Source organism: Phoenix dactylifera, unplaced genomic scaffold (assembly GCF_009389715.1).
Source record: "Phoenix dactylifera cultivar Barhee BC4 unplaced genomic scaffold, palm_55x_up_171113_PBpolish2nd_filt_p 000421F, whole genome shotgun sequence".
Lineage (NCBI taxonomy): Eukaryota > Viridiplantae > Streptophyta > Magnoliopsida > Arecales > Arecaceae > Phoenix > Phoenix dactylifera.
Window position 1 is genome coordinate 349,364 of NW_024067859.1, and position 19,497 is coordinate 368,860.

The following is a 19,497-nucleotide window of genomic DNA, read 5'->3' on the forward strand; positions in this document are numbered from 1 at the left end:
CTTATTTTTATTTTTCAGAAATAATAAAGATGGCTTTTAAATAATATAAAATAAAAATAATAGCACTAAATTTTTTTTTCGGTTTCTATAATTTTATATTTTAAAAAATAGAAAATAAAAAATACATGCTATGACAATCATACCCTTTGTTTGGAGTTAACTTGTAGTTAATTTTTTCGTCAAATGCTGAAATAACATTTTTAATATTTTTCATGGTTAATATTTTTCATAGCAATTTTGAGTACGGTTTCTTCGTGAAATAAAAACTAACATCTTAATGTGCTAATTTTGAACTAGGATTGCCAGTGGGCTGGATCGAAATCTCAGGCTCAAAGACGGGTTATCTAGTCAGCCCTAAGTCAAACTAGCATGCGATCTCATAATCAGCTTGTTTTGACTGTAATTAATTTGGAACTAAATTTTTCCTTTTTTTCTCTCTTTATTTAGCTAGACAACAAATGCCAAAATGTGCCATGTTTAATACTTTTCGAGGTTAATATTGTCCTCGGATTTTTTTCTGCAGCATCATCATAATCTCCAAGGTTTTGATAATTTTAGTCCACACATCCGGACCGACCCCAGTAAAGCCTGTAAGGTACTACCCTCGGTGAGGCATATATTCAAAGACCCTCAGCCTTGATACTCTGCCAAACCGCAGTGGATTTAAATGACAAATCTTAATTTCATGGCTTCCTTTTGACTGATGTTATCATGAGCTAACATATATCAACGATTCAATGGTGAGATATCACATTGCGTACGACTCCAAACACGAATGGGCACAGGGATGCTGATTTTTCCCCTTACCATCTATGAAGTTATTCACCTGAATCAGCGTGACCCAAAATAAAGCAAAATAAAGAAACAGTACTAAAAAATCTTAACTATTTTAGAAAAAAGCCATCAAGACACCCAAGACCAGAATTATTCCAGGTACAAAAATACGGCCAAAAAATAAATATATTTGATAAATATAATGAATGTAACGAGAGTTTGACACAAAAATCATCTGACATTTTCAGCATCAGCACCAATGCCAACACCAAGTAGCCAAGTTCATGATCGCTATACTTCTCACAAATCATGGGCGGATATTAAGGCACAAAACCGGATGAGAAAGTCACATAGCCGAAAGGAGGTCGACAATCTTCGAGCATCATATCAAATTTCAAACAAAAATCATCAGAAGTATCTGTACAGAAGACCAGGTTGCAGTTGCTACCATCGGATAAAAGCTAATATCTGAACCAACGCTTCATTCCCAGTGAGAGGCGAGAGTGACGGACGCCACCGTACTGTCTCATAACGGGAAAAGTTGTTCTGGCCACTTAGGATATGCACGTTTATACAAGCTCATGCATACAGTGTCATGCTGTTGAATCACACCATTAAAGACGCATTTCATAGCTCCTAGAAAAAAAAAAAAAAAAAAGAAACACTGCACATTATTCTTTTTTTTTGTTGGGGTAACAGTGCGCACTTAAAACTTGAGGTTTATCGTTGCAGCTAATTGAAAGCACCCTACCGTGAGTACCAACAGGTTCCTTTATCCGACCATGGCAACCACATTTGGTCCAGACATCTACAGGCTGTAGAAATTTGAAAAATATATTAAAATGGTCTCACTTTGAAACACCAGTCAAAACACCATGCTATTAAACTGAGAGCAATATTTCACTTGCCTTGAACCATCTGACATCATCAGGATTGTGAAACATAAAACGCACAGTGGCCTTCTTCTTTGACACTCTTTGGGGGTAACTGCAACAACAAAAAGAAGCAAAACACCTTAACTTGCAACAAAGCCATAACGAAAATGAGATCAATGGACAAAATGCAGAAGCATACAAAATGAAGATTTTAGGGGTTGCTAATTATACTTTACTATTTTGTGACCATTTGCTCATATTGCACACGCAAGAGAAAAAAATTGAAAATGCAAAGCAAGGACATCACTTTCAGTTTATACAAAAGTGAATTTTTGCTCTTCAAAGTACAATCTGAATCCTAAAAGACACGGAAATCATGCCTTCGAAAAATGAACAAACCCCTCCATATGAAGGAGGTTTGACGGTTCAAATCTTGGCTGCATAATTTCTCATGTATTTAGCCTGGATAATTCTAACAGGCGGTACTCCTGTCGTTATTCCCATAAAGGATCCAGCACCATTTCCAAGGTTTTATAATGTGGTGCATGCAGCTACATAAGCAAATGTGGCCCCCTGATTGCACAGAATCATCTATATATAGTTAGAGTTGTCATACTGCATATGGGCCAAAAAAGCAGTCCACTACGAACTGTCCAGCAGCATTGCAGGTTTAAGCTAATGGTTAGGTTGGACATGTCTTTCAGGTAGCTAGATACATGGATAAATAATGTTATCGTTATTAACATATTATAACTATTGATATTAGATATTAAGAACTAACAAGCACTGATTAATAGTTATCATTGTTAGTATTGCTACTATTTATGCAAAAGAAGAAAAAAAAAAGATTACTATTGTTGCCTTATTTGTATTATGTTTATCTTTTAACAGTAAAAAAATACTACCTGCATATGCACCTGCACTTTGACCTGATTACTGCATATGCCCTATTTGGTCACTAGACTGCATGCACATCACAGCCACTTTTTATAAGATTGACCATTCCGTTAGTTCAGTTTGGCTAAATACTTATGAATATATGGTAATAAGAAAACCTCACTCCATCAGTTTGACATTGTCTAGGTGCTCACGGAAACATGATTAAAAGCTGATTATTCACTGATAAAAAGAATTGGTGAACCATAACAGGGTACCATGAACAATAAACAGATTGGCAAGCTTTATGAGTTATGCGCTAGCAAGAAAGGAAGGGGGAAGGGGGAAAAACCTTTGAGCCCATTCATGTAAATATCAATTTATTTCTGGCTAAACTTGTTTCGAAGAATAATAATTTCAAAACCTAGTTGTTTTGATCCAGGATTAATTTGTCTAGGATATCTATAGGAGGATACCATTTTTCTTGGAATCAAATTGATGACTAATATATCAGAATGACTATATTTGTTTATCTTGACATCAATATAACATTCACATCATAAAAACATATATATAGTGATCTCAAGATCTAAGAGACCCTTATTCCTCAAATGTATCAGGACAGCAGTTTATCCTGCATGAATAAAAAGTACACATCATAGTTCATAAGTACATAAATACTAAAGGGAGAGTAAGAATTACCCGGTTAATATAATTTTTTTAAGAATTATCCTGTCTGGCTCCACACTTCTTAATGAACCAGTGGCGGCAATAGAAGGTGCCTCTCCATGCCTATTCTTCAGGACAATTAGAGGCAGCGGAGGAAAACATATAGGAGCATAAACCGAAGCTATGGAAAAGCGTCCTGGGTGTAGAAACCTTTCCATCTTATGCTTATCAGAGTTTATATTATCAGAAGAAAATAATGGCCTGTCGAAAAGAACATTTGGCAGATTTTTTTCAACTCAAGAACAGTTACCTTTAAATGCTAAAAGGATCTAACATCATAAATAATAAACCTGGATTATAAAAAAGCGATATCAGTAGAATACCTTGCAAAGAACTGGCGGAACCCAACATGGAAAATGAACATCTCTTTGGATTTTATAGGAGCATCATATGAGTCATGCTTCTTTATGCTGCATTATATACAAAAAAAATTGTTATAAAATAATGTGCAAACATGAAAATTTAGGCTGCAGTTTATCCATGCAAAAGTCTATGGAAGTACAGGGAGGAAAACAATTAGCCCGCAGATTGAGGAAAAAGATATTCTAGAAAATGATTCCACGAAATTGATGATGTCAAAAACCAGATATAAATACGAAAATTGAAGGCAGAGACTAATATAAGGAAGTTCAGGTTTCTAAATTGGAAGAATAGATCTCCCTATGGACAGGTTCCTGAAGTCAAATGCCCCAAAGCTTAGGTTAAATAAATATTAAATCATAAATATGTTCATGAAAAATGGCTTGTTATAAATGATAGGAATGTCTGTAAACTTCAAACAAGATACAACAAAAACATGTATCTGGAGGTTTTCATTGAATACAATCATGGCTTGAAACAAAAATTTTGCAAGACAACTACAAGACACTATTTTATGGACAAAAATGTTCAGCAACCAGCTGGCCAAGAAGCAACAATAAGTAACAACAAGAATGTCAGAGGTTGATTGTGAACCAACCTGGAAAAGTAACCTGAGTTGAACAGGCTCTGGGTCACAACATATTGTTTGATTTGGGTTCAGGTCATACTTCCCAGTGTGCAATATTGACAAGACATGATCCAAGCCATGACTACATTATCCGATTCAAGAAGCCAGCTAATGTATTGAAAGAAGAATACTAATTTGAAACAAACCCTACTCATAAAATTGGAAATTATAATATATTGATCTTTATTCTTGGAGTAACGCCAAATGCATATGTGCTTATAAGCAAGGAAAAGATAGAAACGTATTGGCAATTAAAAAGAATAGCTACCAAAAGCACGAGACACTCACCACTGCAGGGTATGGGGAATGTTAGATGAACAGAGTCTTACTGCCACATGCTGAGGGTTATTTCTATGTGTCGAACCCATGACACCTGGGCCACAATGGAGCAACTTTACCCATGCACCAAGACTCACCCTCAAACCTATTGGCAATAACATAGCCAAAAGTCTTTTTGCCACCTTCCCTTGACTCCCCATTCTCCTGAAGTATCAACCCTGGTCGTTTGAGTTCAACAAGGACCATCTCCAGCAAGAAAACAGCTCCCCTCCCTCTATCCTATTTCCCACAAGGCATAAGCCCAGTGCCTCATCTCCATCAACCCCTCTCCTGTCTATCTTTACCAAACGCCACTACCTTACAACTTTCAAGTCATGCATGTTGGAATGGGTCAAAGGGGTTAACTAGTTTGAGAGTTCACGGTTGGGCAAACTTTACATGTTGGCAAGTCAAGAATGAACAAGCATTTACCTTATCTAACTAGTAGCCTCCACCTACCAGATATCATTCCTAGGTGGACAGTGGTAAACAAATAATAGCAGATTGGAAGAAGCACCAACAGTGAATGGATGAAAACTGAGATAGTCTGGACACACAAAACATAGACATCTTAGTTAGGTTCACAGATTGAAAATTAGGGAAAGACAAAAGAACACTCAGATGAGGACAATGTAGTATGGAACTATGAATTAAACAGAGTTTTTCATTTTGGAAGAAATGACCCAGGATAGGATTTAGAGGAACATAGTGAAATTATGGTTCATGAACACACACAGAGAGACGGAGAGAGAGATGCATAGGTACATAATTACGTGAAGAGATTACAAAGTAAACCAAAAAAATGTTTTTACATATATTAGAAAACTTATTTTAGTGTAATGTGGCCTGTTAATAAATTACAGATTTTTCATACAAATCATACAATAGTCTAAGTTGACTATCCAGAAAATCCCAATAATTTAAGTAGTTAATGCAATAAAGATCTCTAAGAAATGAAGTATCACTGAAGTGTGAAATAAACGAGTCAAAGTGATGAAGTTAATAGGTGCAACTTACATGATTGAATGACAATCAAAAAGTGGTCGCCACCACAATCAACCCACTTAATCCACCTATACCAGATCTGTCCCAGGGTATACCCTAAACCAAACTTATCCCACAAGATATTGCAAAACTGATTCACCTATACCTGGTAGGCCACTCAGGCACCCTCAAGATGGCTAGCGCAGATTTAAGGACTACTAAGGCAGTTGGACCCTCAGCAATGTACTCAATGGTCTGCCTAAGCCTTTGGACCACTAAACCACCTTTAATATACTGTCCCAAAGCTGAGTTGTCAGGAATCAGGATAGACTCGTTTGTTGTGATAATGCTACAACATCGACAGGATTGGCTATGACTCACCTACCAACCAACATGAAACCAAACCTAGATAAGCGGGTTTAGGTTTGGCATAAAAGGGTTCAAGTTGGAAACAGGTCGACCCGACTTAACCCATTTAGGTTTAAAGTCCCGACCCAACTAACCTAATTCAACCAATTTAATAATTGGGTTGAGTTAACACAGTTATGACCCAACCCGTTTAAGACTTATTTAACCCATTTGAGCAGTTTAAGACTCGTTCAACATGATCCAACTTGTTTATTAAACGAGTTATGCTGTGGGTCAAGTCACCTATTGAATGAAAAGTTGGGATTTGATTTTGGATTTTTGACCCATTTAATAAATAGGTAGGGTTTGGGTTGACAGGTATCCAACCTGACCCTTATCTCGACCAGGCCTCACCAATTGTCACCTCCCTAAGTATTCAGAAGTGACATTAGTAAATCATTATAAATGCCACTACCTCTGAGATTGAGCAACTAACCAAATATCCACTTGGCATGGCAAGGCACAAGGTTAGAAAACAAAATGGCAAGGCAGCCACTTGGCACTTTGATTAGATTTGGACTAAATAAAAATTATTGCATGATAAGTTGCCATATCTGTTACATTTAACTAAAACCTTAAAAGGGTTGACGCACTTTTTTTGCTACCTTCCGAGCATTACAAAGAACCAACATCTACACTCCAAAGAAAACTCTTAACCCCTTCCAATCAACATACATATTATAACTTAGATCCCATCTACAACTGAAGGGGACTGAAGTAATTGAAGAACTCTCCCCCTCAACCTTGCTCCAAGTGTGAAATCACTTTCTAGGTAGCATCTTTAGCATCAACTTAGAATGAGAACAAAATAATAGAGCAACAAGATAGGGAAAAATTAATATTTATTAAAGCATCAAGACAAACATATACAAGATGCCCATTGGCACCATACAATATACATATTAAACAGTCCTGTGTAATAACAAATTGTTCAGAGGATATGAATTTAAAAAGAACGCTGGACCAAGAATACCTGAAGTGAAGGACAGACATCTTCATCTCATGTTGCAGAAGCCCACTTGAAACCACAGGCAACTTTTTTGAAAGGAGGCATAACTTAGTGGCAACATCAATAGGCACATCTTTTACATGGAGTCTCACATATGTTCCTACTGGTGCACGGTCATTCATGCTCCCTGGATCAATATCAAGAACTTTTGCAAGGACATGTTTTTGTGTTCTTGTAAAATTATCAAAAGCAAAAATTCTAGCATATTCTGGTGGCAAAGATTCCTGCCATGGATAAGTTATAAAAAAATAAAAAACACCCAATGAAGTCATTGCATGTAAAAGGCACAAAAGTATTCTACTTGAGATATTAGTTAATTATGGTACCCACTTTAGGATCCCATGTAGAGGTCCTAAAAGACTTAAGTCCTCTGTATTTAGCAAATCGCCTTTTAGCTGGAACATCTATTGGTGTATCCACTTCGTCTGGAAAATCTGGAAATCACAGAAAGTAGTTATATAGCAGTTCAAGGCAAAACTTCAGAATTTTCAAAACGGAAGACTTCCAGAATTTGGCATCCATTAAAAAAAAAAAAAAGCATTACCAGCTTAATAAAAACATAAACCTATATAATAGTTATGAGATAAAACAATATTCTTACATCAACCATACAAAGTTTGTGCTAATTGCATAAAAGTTTTTGTAAAATCCATCCACAGAAAATAACTAAACATTCTAGAAATGAAATAGAAGTTATTCTCAGATTGATGATCATAAGATGGTCAACAATAGGGATTTATTAACCATGGAGAAGTCTACTACTTATGCCTAAGTATACATATGCTTAACTTTTCTTTTACCAGTAATATAAAGCTCAGCCTAGTCAACAATAGATATTACTATTACATAGAAATTGGAGACATAAAAAATGAGGACCCCAACCATGATTTTACATGCTGATTGATGAATTACGTAATAGCAAATTTCTCAAATTACGAAAAAAAAATAAAAGAAACCATTAAACATCAAGCAGATTATAGATTGATCGTTAATTAATTCTAACCTTAGCAGTCCAACTACTAAACACTTAAGCAAATAGCGCTGGAAGGACAATGTAAAACTAGAGTAGGCCCTGTAAAAAATTAAACTCGAATAGCAGCAAATTAAAGCCAAAATCAAGCCGAGTGGGGGTTTTCCTAAGCATCTGACGACAAGTTCTCAGGTCCAATGGGTTTTAAAAGGAAGAAAGAAGAGAAAGGAGTGACTGCACTACACTTAATTATTTATCCTAACCTCTTCTTCTTCCCTTCCCTCTCTCTTAAACTCTCTTGTTTCCCCTTCTCTTCACTTTAAGCTGCTTATATCTATACATGTTACCCTCTCCACTTCCCTTCTTTTTAATATAAGATACACTAACAGCTTTTTTCAGCAAGAAACTGAGAAACAAAACAGATTTGATCTTGTGACTTTGTCCCTTCAGGTACAACCTTCAAGCTGCCCTTACTTCACCCTGCGGCTACATAAGCAATTCTAATTTGTTTTCAGGCCCTATTTATTTTTTTTAAGATGAAGGTTTTCTCATTGTAATAGAAATCAAAACATAGGATTGTGATAGGGGGCAACCTGAAGAAGGAAAGAAAAGGATGAATACCAGTCTTAAGACAAGACAAAGAGGGGGAAATGCAATGAAGAGGGATGTCAGAGGATGAGAGAGCAAGCACAGACAGCTTGGGAAAAAGAAAGATGAAGGACCACCTCCAAAGTGTCACATAAACCACAAAATTAATGACGCCAAAGTATGATTCCAAGACGTCTCTAGATGCCTAAAGAGGACAGTGGGCTCCATACTATGATAATATTAATAAATGAAAACCAAAATGCATCATCATAACTCATTTTCTTGGAATAACTAATGTCACTATATTTTATGTCAGTCATGTCATCTTGAGCATAAATTCAGCAAGGATCATTATGTCTTCCATACTTGGACATCATCATTTTAGAAACTCCTAGCAATCACAACAACTTCGTAGGAAGTTTTCTAAACAATTATTAACACTTTCATCAGATGTGCCTTCCATTTCCATCTGAATTATTCGACCGCCAATTACATTTACATGGACACCTCCTATCTGCTATTTGTCCATCAGTTTAGATCACTAAATAACTTTAAGCCTCTGAAGCAATCGCAGCTATTAAGATGTGTCAATAAATTTTTCTATAAAATTATTGAAGGTCGATAGTCTTCTTGTCATACCAAAAGAAGGGGATTTATCTCATGGTATACAATACTAGACCAAACTGCTCGGTTCGGTCAGTATCGTACCATACTGACCATGAACCAGAACAATTTGTGATCCTGGCACAAAATGGGGCACGAATTTTCAGTTCCAATCCTTACCGAGCAAAACCGCTCAAAATCAAGCAGTTTCGGGCAGCTCAGCGCAGCAAGGGCATGGTTCAGACCTGATTGAGCCCTTCCCCTAAATAATTGACGGTTCAACTCCGTACAAATCAATACAATACGGTATGGTACCCGTACAGTACTATGTTGGTCAGCCACCAGCACATGGTCCTGTATCAGCACTACGAACCTTGATTTGCATCTCCTCAATGAAATTTTAGTAGTTAAATTTCTTGTTTCTATGAACATTACATTAGACAATACCTTGTTTCTATGATCCTTGTTTCTATGCAACTTTGTTTAAGAATGCAATTCTTTAATCAAAAACTACCACTACTTTTGCTTCATTTTGTGCTTCAAATTGCTATCATAAAAAACAAATCAGAATTAACGGCAAAATAACCTTCATCTTCAGCATTTGCATCTTTAATCTTCTTGATCTCTGCCTCTATCTGCTCCTTTGTCAGGTTCTCATCATCCTGCAATTGCATTTTTTATGTTATTTTGAGAATTGATTTTGTAAATGAATAAGGAGAACATCTAAAAGAAACATGCTATTGTGAACAGAACACCATATCTAAAAGAAACATGTTATTGTGAACTTATATATTATAAACTGAACATATATACCACAGAAGAGAATATGACCTGTATAATCTGCAGAAGCATTGTACTATTACATTGTTCAGGACAAAGTAAAGGGAAGCCACAATGCATGCACAACTGACAAGCCATGCTAAAGAAAATAGACATGAAAACTTAAAGGCAGATAACAATATTCTGAAGACCTGCGAGACCCCACAAGACTGGAAATGACATATGAAGACAGACTTGCTTATGCACATCCTACAATAACTGGTATCAAAATATCAGCCTAAAACCTGTAGTTATTCTGACTTAAGATACTTAAAAAATAAGACAAAAGAGACACAGAACATACAGCCAGCAAATCTCAGCATTTAAAAAATATTTACAAGAAACAGGAACAAATAGACAACAAAGAGCAACACTGGGTAATAATTAACATATTACACCAGCAAACAGTGATAATGTAAAAACTCACAGCCATCTCAGTATCAGCCTCTGTTGCTTCATCAAAATTTTCCATAAAATTTGAATTCTCATCTATATCTGAACGATCATATTTTTCCTCTACTAAGTTATCTTTCTGCCCATTCTGCCCATCCAGCACCATCCCATCACCTTCTTCTTCACTGCTTCCTGAATCCTCATTGTCTGTGTCTTCCACAATCCAAGCAGCCTGTAGATATAATGGAAGAAGAACTTACTTGTAGTTTATTACAGGCCCCGTTCTCTAAGGAATATTAGTGGAAAAAATTCAAAAATAATATGAGGGGAGAAAGACCTGGTAGTCTGAGGTACCCCGAGGGATTTTCTTTCTGATTAGTTTTCTCTCTTTATTGTTTGCATCAGCTTCGGCCATTTCTGCTTCTGTTGGCCACGTCTGAATCAAATATAAACTACATTGTTAATAGAAGTTATTAAATGAAGAAAAAAAACTACTCATCTGATAAGAAAGCATTACGAGTAACAAAATTTTGCTTGATACTTTTTAAGAGTGATTTGCCCTAGATCATCAGAGTGATGCATTACATAATATATCCACTTTTTGGCAAACCACAAAATGTGTCATGAACCACAAAATCCTTCAAAGTAACCCAGGAACAAATACAGATAAGATTACACAAACCAAGAGGGGTTTCTTGTGGGTTACAAGTAATGTGTAGGATGTTTCACCTACATGACTGTGTAGATTAAGAATGGGCCCACTGAAGCGCTTTAGATTAAATGCCAGAGTACATAATCCACATAGTTGAAAACCAATGCTCCAGTAAATTGTTAATTCTACAATGTTTGGAGAAGATCCAAACACTACCATCCTCTATGCATTTGTCTCAGTCATTGCACGAGTATAGGGCAACCTATAGAATTGACCAGAGTTCAATATATGGAGAATATTATAAGGCCAGAGAGTGTCCACCAGTAGTCCATTTAATGCAAGAACTGCTGTAGTTGTCGCAACTCACAAGTGGCTGCCTGGACACCCACAGGCCCAAACCACCTAGGGGAAGCCTGCCCTGGCAGCCCATTGGGTGAGTGAGAGCCAAGTTTCTAGATAATCACAAGGGCCAGTGGGCTCTGCTTGAGCGGCCTTTCTTCCCAAGGCACAAGCCCAGCCCAGAACACATCACTGGCCAGACTCAATGTAAGACTGAGACCTGAGTCAAATTCACATGCCTGTCTAGTCAAACTTTTCCAAGCCCACTTGGTCAAATAAAAATACAAATAAAAGAGGGCATCATAGGGCAAGTGATAGTCTAGGCTGGATCTCCAACCCCCTCATCAAGCTCGAACAGAAGGCAGCAATGTTTTGCCATCCCCCCACCCCCACCCTCAGTCGACGATGGTAATGAAGCTGGGACAGAAGACTTACCTGCAGCCAACAGGACATGAATGGAGCTAGGGCTGTGAGAAGCTTAGGAGTTATTACCAGAAAACAAGGTCAAGGTATGTTCCTTCCTCTCTTTATATAGATCTTCTCTCTCTTCCTCTCCATTTTCTTTTTTCTTTGTTGTTGACTTATTGTTAAACCCTAAGAAGTGTTAGTTCAAGCCTCTAAAAGAGGGCTATTTTCCTTTTTCCCCTTTTGTCAACCACGCTCTGTTAATGCTCACAGAGCCTCATTTTCTCACACTTTTCTTGAGCTTAATATAACTCAGGCTGTCTTATTCTTTAACTTCTTGCAGTTCAGAAAAAGCTTAAAAATTCTGCAGTCTTTAATATTTGAAGTCCTTTTTTCTTGTGCTTTGCTTTTTTGTTACAATGACCAAATTATAATTCTGTGACATTTTACACTTAAAATGTTTTTTTTTAGGGAAAAGAAAAATTAATTTGTTTCATTTTTCTATTTGTGCTCTAATTTGAAAAACCTAGAACTGTTTTCTAATATTTTTCTACTGTCTTTCCCTTTTTATCCTCTGTTTCCATTTTCTTCTCAGTACTCATAAGTAGTAATATCATACTTCTTCAATAATAATAATAACATACTAAATTACTAGCACAGTAACATTACATCGTTGCACTTATTAAGAATGATGTCTTCTGCTTGTATAATTGATATGACTCTTAATACTGCCAATATTTTTTTTTCTTTTATCCATTGCTAGTCTTTCTGGAACTAGACATCTTCTCCTCAAGAAGTGTGAAAAGGGTCACAGCCAAGTCGAGGGACCCAGCACAGAAGTTTGTAATCTTGCCACTCATGAGGGATAAGAATTGCATCAATGACTTATGTTGTAATTATTAGAATGAAGGATCAAGCAACATTCAGTTGGAGATTATGGTAATCCAAAGAATTGTACGAAGGTGAATCCAGAAATATCAAATGAAAATCATGGAGCACACTCGAGTCATCTGATATGCATAGCTTCTTGAAAGCAATGCAAGATTTAATTAATAATTGAAATACACTATGAATTTTGTACAAAACCTGTCACCTGGGCAGTTGAGCAAAATCCTATGCTTTTGTGCATAGGAGAATATTCTGTTGTATAATAAAATATTGATTCTGTAAATTGCATAATGTATGATTCTAGTACGATATAGCTAATGAAGTTCAATAAAACTCAAATTTAAGGCCAGAGGGATGTAAATGCAATGTTATTATCAATTATAAATATAACTACAGATAACTTTATACTTCAACTATTAAATGAGTATCCCAGTCTTGATTATACATCCTAGGATATTCTAGTTTATAAACATTGCATGTTTTTTGGGAAAACAACATGGAATTAGGTTTTCAGTCATTCTTTGGTAGTAATTATGTTCAAGACTCTCAGTCTGACTATGTTCTAGAACCTGTCAAGAGGTCTAATCATTCCAGACTTGTATCTCTCTGGACCTACTCCGCAGGGTCAAATGCATACCCCAGGCCTAGGACTATTGGCTAGGCTATAAGAGGGCTTGCAGTCATGTAGCTATTTGAAATTATGGGAACTGTCTGCCCACATCATCAGCATATTCTCAAATAGCAGTATGACAGCGTGCTAATAGGCACACTGAAAATTAAAAGATACCAAAATTTTCATTCATGTACTATGAATAAAAATATTTTGGCCAGAACTGCTTTAGTAGCATAAAAAATTTATAATTTACATAATTTCAGTCAAATTCAGGAAGCATATATGCCTATACAAACTAAGGGAACAAAAATTTAAGAATACTTTAACCAACCTGTTCCCCAGCCAAAGGATCTGGTACATTTTCAGCAAGCAAAGATTCCTGATTCAAGGGGTCTGGAAGCAACGTGTTGATAACCTGCAGATTTTTCCAAGAAACACATAAACTGAGTATTTTGTTATAAATAGAAAGATCCAATTGGCAAATATTTTGTTAATTCTTTTTGAAATTTATAAATCAGAAGAGGTGCCAGTGACCACAAATTTGAACAAGAAGCATACAAGATGAAATAAGATTTTTAAAAAGCAAATTATATTCAAGAGAAATAGGTTAATAAGGCTAATTATATTCAACAGAAATAAGTTAATAATGCTACTTGCCACAAAATCTGTTATCATTTTGCATAACTAATAATATTCTAAATTTTTAATTTCATGTAAAGAGTCATATTTACCTATTAACTGTTTCAGTGTTGACTAGGCATAAGTAGATAATTCAGATTGAACTTCGAAGCAAGGAGTTAATTGTGTTTTGTCACATAAGGATGGTAAATTTGATTGCATTGCTCTTTTGCAAAGATACTACCTATTTCTTCCTGTCTCTTGTATTGATAAGTTATGCTACCACTGTTAATATCATTTATATGTAACATTATATGATAGCTGCAAGAGAGTTAGGGTCATTGAGAAAAATATATAAAAGGAGCACACTTCTCCACAAGACTCTTCTTGCTTAATAATGGGATTAGTGGAGCAGATTATCTATACAAAAAATTATCAGCATGAATCTAGAAAGAAGAGATTTATGCTGGTGCAGTTGCAAGCAACAAGGTATCTCACAATCTACCATTGAAGAAAATTTTGCCTACTAAAAGCTGAAATCAAATTGAAAGTTGCATGAGCGAAATGCCAAATATGTTACAAGAATCTCAGTCTTCCATGATGGAATTCTGAGTGTCAATTTTTAAATTAACTTTTTACACACTTCCTAGGATTTCATAAGTGAAAGCTTTCTAAACATGCATGACTGCCCAACATGATAGCCAACTGTCTAAGGCTCGTAATTCACTTCCAGATTTAATTATCACTGTCCTAAACAAGGTTCACCGTACCGGTACCGAACTCCGTACCGGTGCCGCACTAACATAGACGTACCGAGTGTCGGTACGGTATGGTACGCGGTACTCTAGGCGTACCGACACTGGCATACCGATACCGGTATCCATCGGTACGGGTACGGTATGCCCGGTACCGACCGGTACAGCATACCATAGTCCTAAATGATAATATTTAAAAGATACAGCATTGTCTCTGATAGCAGCTTCATGCCTTCCTTGATTGATTCATTTTATCTGTCGAGCAACAGCAGCCAATACAGCATCACTTTCAGCTATAGATCTCATAAACACTTCAGTGGTTGGCATTTCCCCCCCTTCACATCTTAAGGCATATCATTCATGTTTCACTTATCTTGACTATAATATTATAATTTAACCAATTTTAGCCGGGCGTTCCTGCCTTTAAATTGTAATACGATCTTCTTAATCCTTCATGACAGCCTAATTAGTAGTTGCATCAAATCCATCTTGAACGCAAGATAATAAAGGATAGCATGGTGTGTGATCAAAGTACTATTTTAGCCCTCATGATTTCAAATGCAAAATAATAACTTTCCCATATAGCATTTTTGTAACTCATCTGACAGATTCCGCACTGAGCATTTTATTTTTCCAGTTAAATGTAACTGAAGAAAGTAATCGTGAAAATTTTGGAAATAGCATGTGCTTGATGGTGACAGCTTCCAGCATGTTGTTCTCAAAGCTCTTCCATTTTGAAAAAATAAATATTAGATCTACGTGTAGAAGGCAAACAAAGTATGTCACAAATGGTAGTTACTGCAACAAGTTAAGAGAACAACACTTGAGATATAGAAACATGCACTCCAATGAATTAAAGGGTTTATGAAGTTTAAGATTCAAACCTCCCATACATATTATGTGAAGAAGATACAGACCTACTCTTGGATCTTAGTGCTCAATGGAGCAAAAAGACACTTAGAAGGGAGACACTCAATTAATATGATGCCCATCAAGAAGTCAATAAATCCATCCCCAATGATACCCCACCAAACACCCCCCCCCCCCTCTCTCTTTGCATGCACATGTGCGCAGAGGGGAATAATGGAAAAGAAAACTCAAAACAGAATGGCACTTCTATTGAGAATCAATCAAGGACAGTTGTCCACAACCAAACTCTGCCACCACAAGAAAGCACCTTTGAAACTGATCCATTCTTTGAACTAGGATACAATTACACTAATGCACAAATTAATCCATTCTGAAAGCTAACCAAGTTGATTTTTTGAAACTTGAAGCTTATTGAAATAAAAGGGGACAAAGTTAACCTAAACAATTGACAACTAGCATTAAAGCATTTTGCAAAGAAAATGATCCAGGAGTTTATTCGTTACAATCAGTAAACAGAAGATTGGTCCTAATAAATGTGCAATGTCCTCGAGATAATGTAATCGTATCAGCATAGATCAGATATGTTTCAGTGTAGGGAAGAATGGCCCTAATAAATCTGTAACCTCGAACTGGTTGACAAAGTGAAACCATATGTTCAACAAGAACAGTAAAAACAGATTAGAAATCTTCAATTGTTACTTCCAATATTCAAAAACAAAAACAACTGCTAATCAAGCCCAGCTCGGTTGGTGAAGAGCCTACCAAATTTAGAATTCTAAACTAGAAAAATCAATCTGACAGGGTCCAGATAGAAATGATAATATGAAACATATGATTATAATTGTGACTGGCATGACTGAAAAGATATATATATATCATGTAAGAAGAATAAGGTCATCAAGGAACCAACAAAACCAGGATGAGAAGATAGGCTAACCAAGATATAAAGACAGAAAGTAATCATCTATGTTTATGAAATTTTAGCACCATAACAACAAAGCCTTGCAGAACATCAGCCTTGCATAAGACAACTTAAAATCTGGTACCTGTATACCATGTCCGTCTTCTGAATCCATTGAATTACAACCTTTCCGTTCATTAAGAGGATATGGATCTTTAAGAACATCTATCTTGCTTAACTGAAAGTCCCCTGCCCCTGCAACATGAATCTAATTTCGAGAAAGGATGTAAACACATAGGTGCTAAGACAGTAAAGAAAGAGATGTTGAACAATAACAAACTTACCACTTGATTCGCAGAAAGACTGTGAGCACGTACATAGCCAGAAAGAAGCAAAGTGCATTTTCCAGGGTTGCCATAATCAGGCTCCAATTGAACCTGATAAGCATGGGTCACATGACTAATAGACATATATAGCATATCAATGATGCAGAAAGTATATTCTTTGAATTCATTCTCTTAAAATTACGTGTCAACAAGCTAGCAACATCAAACATACTTGTGTTCTATTCAAAGTGTAAGTTACTGGAAGCAATATTTGCAGTACCGTCACAAAATGCCCCATACAGGACATTACCGTACCATACCGGCCAAGTGTCATATGTCAAAACAACCTCCATACCGGGCATACCAACAATGTACCAACATGGTACTAGTACAGGTCCAGAATTGAGATTGTGAACCTTGACCGAAAGTTATACTGTAGAATATAAGAAGCTGCATACTGATTATGAATATGTTTTGAGTCTTTTCATGAAATTTAGACATTTTGTACTATTGCCTTTTTCTACTACTAAAATAATTCATGCAGATGTAATAGCATCAAAATAGCTAGCTATTAACAGATTAGACATATGATATACTTCATGCAATTTGATGCTTTCACCCTCGACAAAATGGTCGCAGAGTCAAACATGCATTCTGCAGGATATTCCTACAGCACTACTTCCACCTTTCACATCTCATCTTATGATTCAGTCAAGTCCACAACCATAACTGTGAATATCTAGCTTCATTCCAAATAATTTACCCTTCCCTATGTCTTTCTGATAATGGGTTATATCCTCGAACAGTACGAGCTACTATTCAGTTTATGTAATATAAATTACACAAGTCAATCTAACAATAAAAAAAAATCCCTGCTGGTCATTTAGATGCACTAGCACCTACCTCTTGAGACATAAGGTAAGATCGCTGGTTTCTCCAATGAGGAGATGAAAGGTGTTGCTCCTTGAAAAGCCACATGAACTGCATAAGGAGAGAGTACAAAAAACTTACATGTTCGAGTCCAGACTGAGTGAAAAATAAAGAGAACAACAGATACATGTGTAAAGTTTTCCATATCCATCAAATCAAAGTAGCAGTTAATAAATCTGTAGACATTACCTTATGCAAATCCTCCTTGGTATCTGCAGGATAAAACCTACAATCCTCAGGCAACTCAGAAGAAAGACAAGAAACGGCCATCTTCTTCAATTCTTGTTTCCTTTTCATGTCCAAGGGAAGATCCTATGCACATCAAAAATGCATGAGGTTTACCATTTGAGTGTCGAATAAAAACAAGGAAAAATCTTCCTGCAGATGAACAGCCCATATAACTAAATACTGACCTGAATTAGGACAGCAGTACTAGGTAAACCAATGGCTCTGAGGACAGAAAGGCATTGAATTCCAAATGCATCAATTAAGCCACTGGATTCGCATCCATCGGTAAAGGAGTTTGCCGATACTACAAAAGCTATCAGATCAGCAACCTATGCAGAGAGAATTTCAAATAAATCACCTTATATCCAGACCTTCAAAATGAACCAAGAAAGCATCCCATATTTACAATCATAGAGATGTCAGATACCTTTGCCATTTCCATGCATGTTAATAGATCTCCATGTGGTGCTTCGAATACCTTCACAAATTTTAAAAATATAATAAATATATATATATATATATATATATATCAGAAATATTTTATCACATCTTGGGTACTAATGGCATGGCAGTCCATAATAGTAACTAGTTATCAACACAACATGTAAAGAAACATGGAATTTTAATGAAGGGGGGAATAGGAATATACATCACTATAGAAGAATAGACTCCCGTACGTCTCATAGCGTCCATTGTTTCTCTTTTAGATTGTTCACTGAATTAAAATTCGTATATATAACAAGGATTTTAATGGTCAAACTACTAGGATAATTCTTGAAATGATTCTAGTTACCAAACAAAGAAAGGATTCAGCAAATTACAATAACTAGTAGAACATAACTAAAGCATCATGACAAGTTCCAGTTCACACCAGAGTTGGAAAGTTGGTAGAGCATCCACTTAAGTGAAAAAATTGGAGAAAGAAATGGTATCACAGACAAAAAGATAATGAAGAACTCCTTTTATACTAATTGACTTATTGGTGCCCTTGCAAAGAAAGTATATGCTGGAAAGTGTCATTCCTATTCTTTGTAAGAAATGCACTTTTACTTGAATTAGTGACCCCAACAATTGCATTCTTGTTTGATCAAATCAAATACACTTTTAGAACCATACAACTCTGAATTTTGCAAACAAAGACAGAAAATTAATAAATGTGTCGTTATGCACCCATCTCCATTTACATCCTATCAGTTGAAATTGTATGGGTGTCAAACAACAGGGACAGGCTCATGGACAAGAAAACAGCAGATTCATGGACAGCTAGTGTCCCAATTAATGAGCAACCAGAAAGACAAGGTTCTTCAATTGGTAAACTCAGCTTAGATACATAATTGAAATTCAAGGTTATCTTTAAATTGCTCGCAGATGATAGTACCAAATTAACTGCCACCAAAGCCATCCTAAAATATACTTAAGCAAGCCCCACATCTTCATTTAACTTTTCAAAATCTTAAACTACTACCTTGCCTAGTACTGAATCTGATCTTCAGTTTAGAAAGCAAGAGAAAAGGAAGTTTGTTAGAGGAAAATTTTCTTTTCCATTGTTTAGAAATGAAGATATATTCATGATAAAAATTTTGAAGACAAAGGACTATAAAGTTTCTCTAACCACCTTAAAGTTATTCAGTGCCAAAA

At 36.1% G+C, this 19,497-nt stretch overlaps 1 protein-coding gene across 1 annotated transcript in view; it reads right to left on the reverse strand.

Annotated features, from left to right (window-relative positions):
* Positions 1–934: 934 nt before the first annotated feature.
* LOC103696717 (pre-rRNA-processing protein TSR1 homolog) overlaps positions 935–19,497 on the reverse strand; it is a 42,514-nt gene continuing 23,951 nt past the window's right edge. The window contains exons 6-22 of the mRNA XM_039118819.1: positions 18,287–18,337; positions 18,045–18,188; positions 17,821–17,943; positions 17,605–17,682; positions 16,720–16,812; positions 16,521–16,643; positions 13,563–13,646; positions 10,672–10,770; positions 10,369–10,566; positions 9,709–9,784; positions 7,292–7,395; positions 6,926–7,185; positions 3,578–3,664; positions 3,228–3,455; positions 1,683–1,761; positions 1,526–1,589; positions 935–1,410 (exon numbers count right to left, since the gene is read on the reverse strand). Of these exons, the coding sequence (XP_038974747.1) occupies positions 1,301–1,410; positions 1,526–1,589; positions 1,683–1,761; positions 3,228–3,455; positions 3,578–3,664; positions 6,926–7,185; positions 7,292–7,395; positions 9,709–9,784; positions 10,369–10,566; positions 10,672–10,770; positions 13,563–13,646; positions 16,521–16,643; positions 16,720–16,812; positions 17,605–17,682; positions 17,821–17,943; positions 18,045–18,188; positions 18,287–18,337 (2,001 nt within the window). The 3' untranslated portion in view covers positions 935–1,300. The remainder of the gene's footprint in view (positions 1,411–1,525; positions 1,590–1,682; positions 1,762–3,227; positions 3,456–3,577; positions 3,665–6,925; positions 7,186–7,291; positions 7,396–9,708; positions 9,785–10,368; positions 10,567–10,671; positions 10,771–13,562; positions 13,647–16,520; positions 16,644–16,719; positions 16,813–17,604; positions 17,683–17,820; positions 17,944–18,044; positions 18,189–18,286; positions 18,338–19,497) is intronic.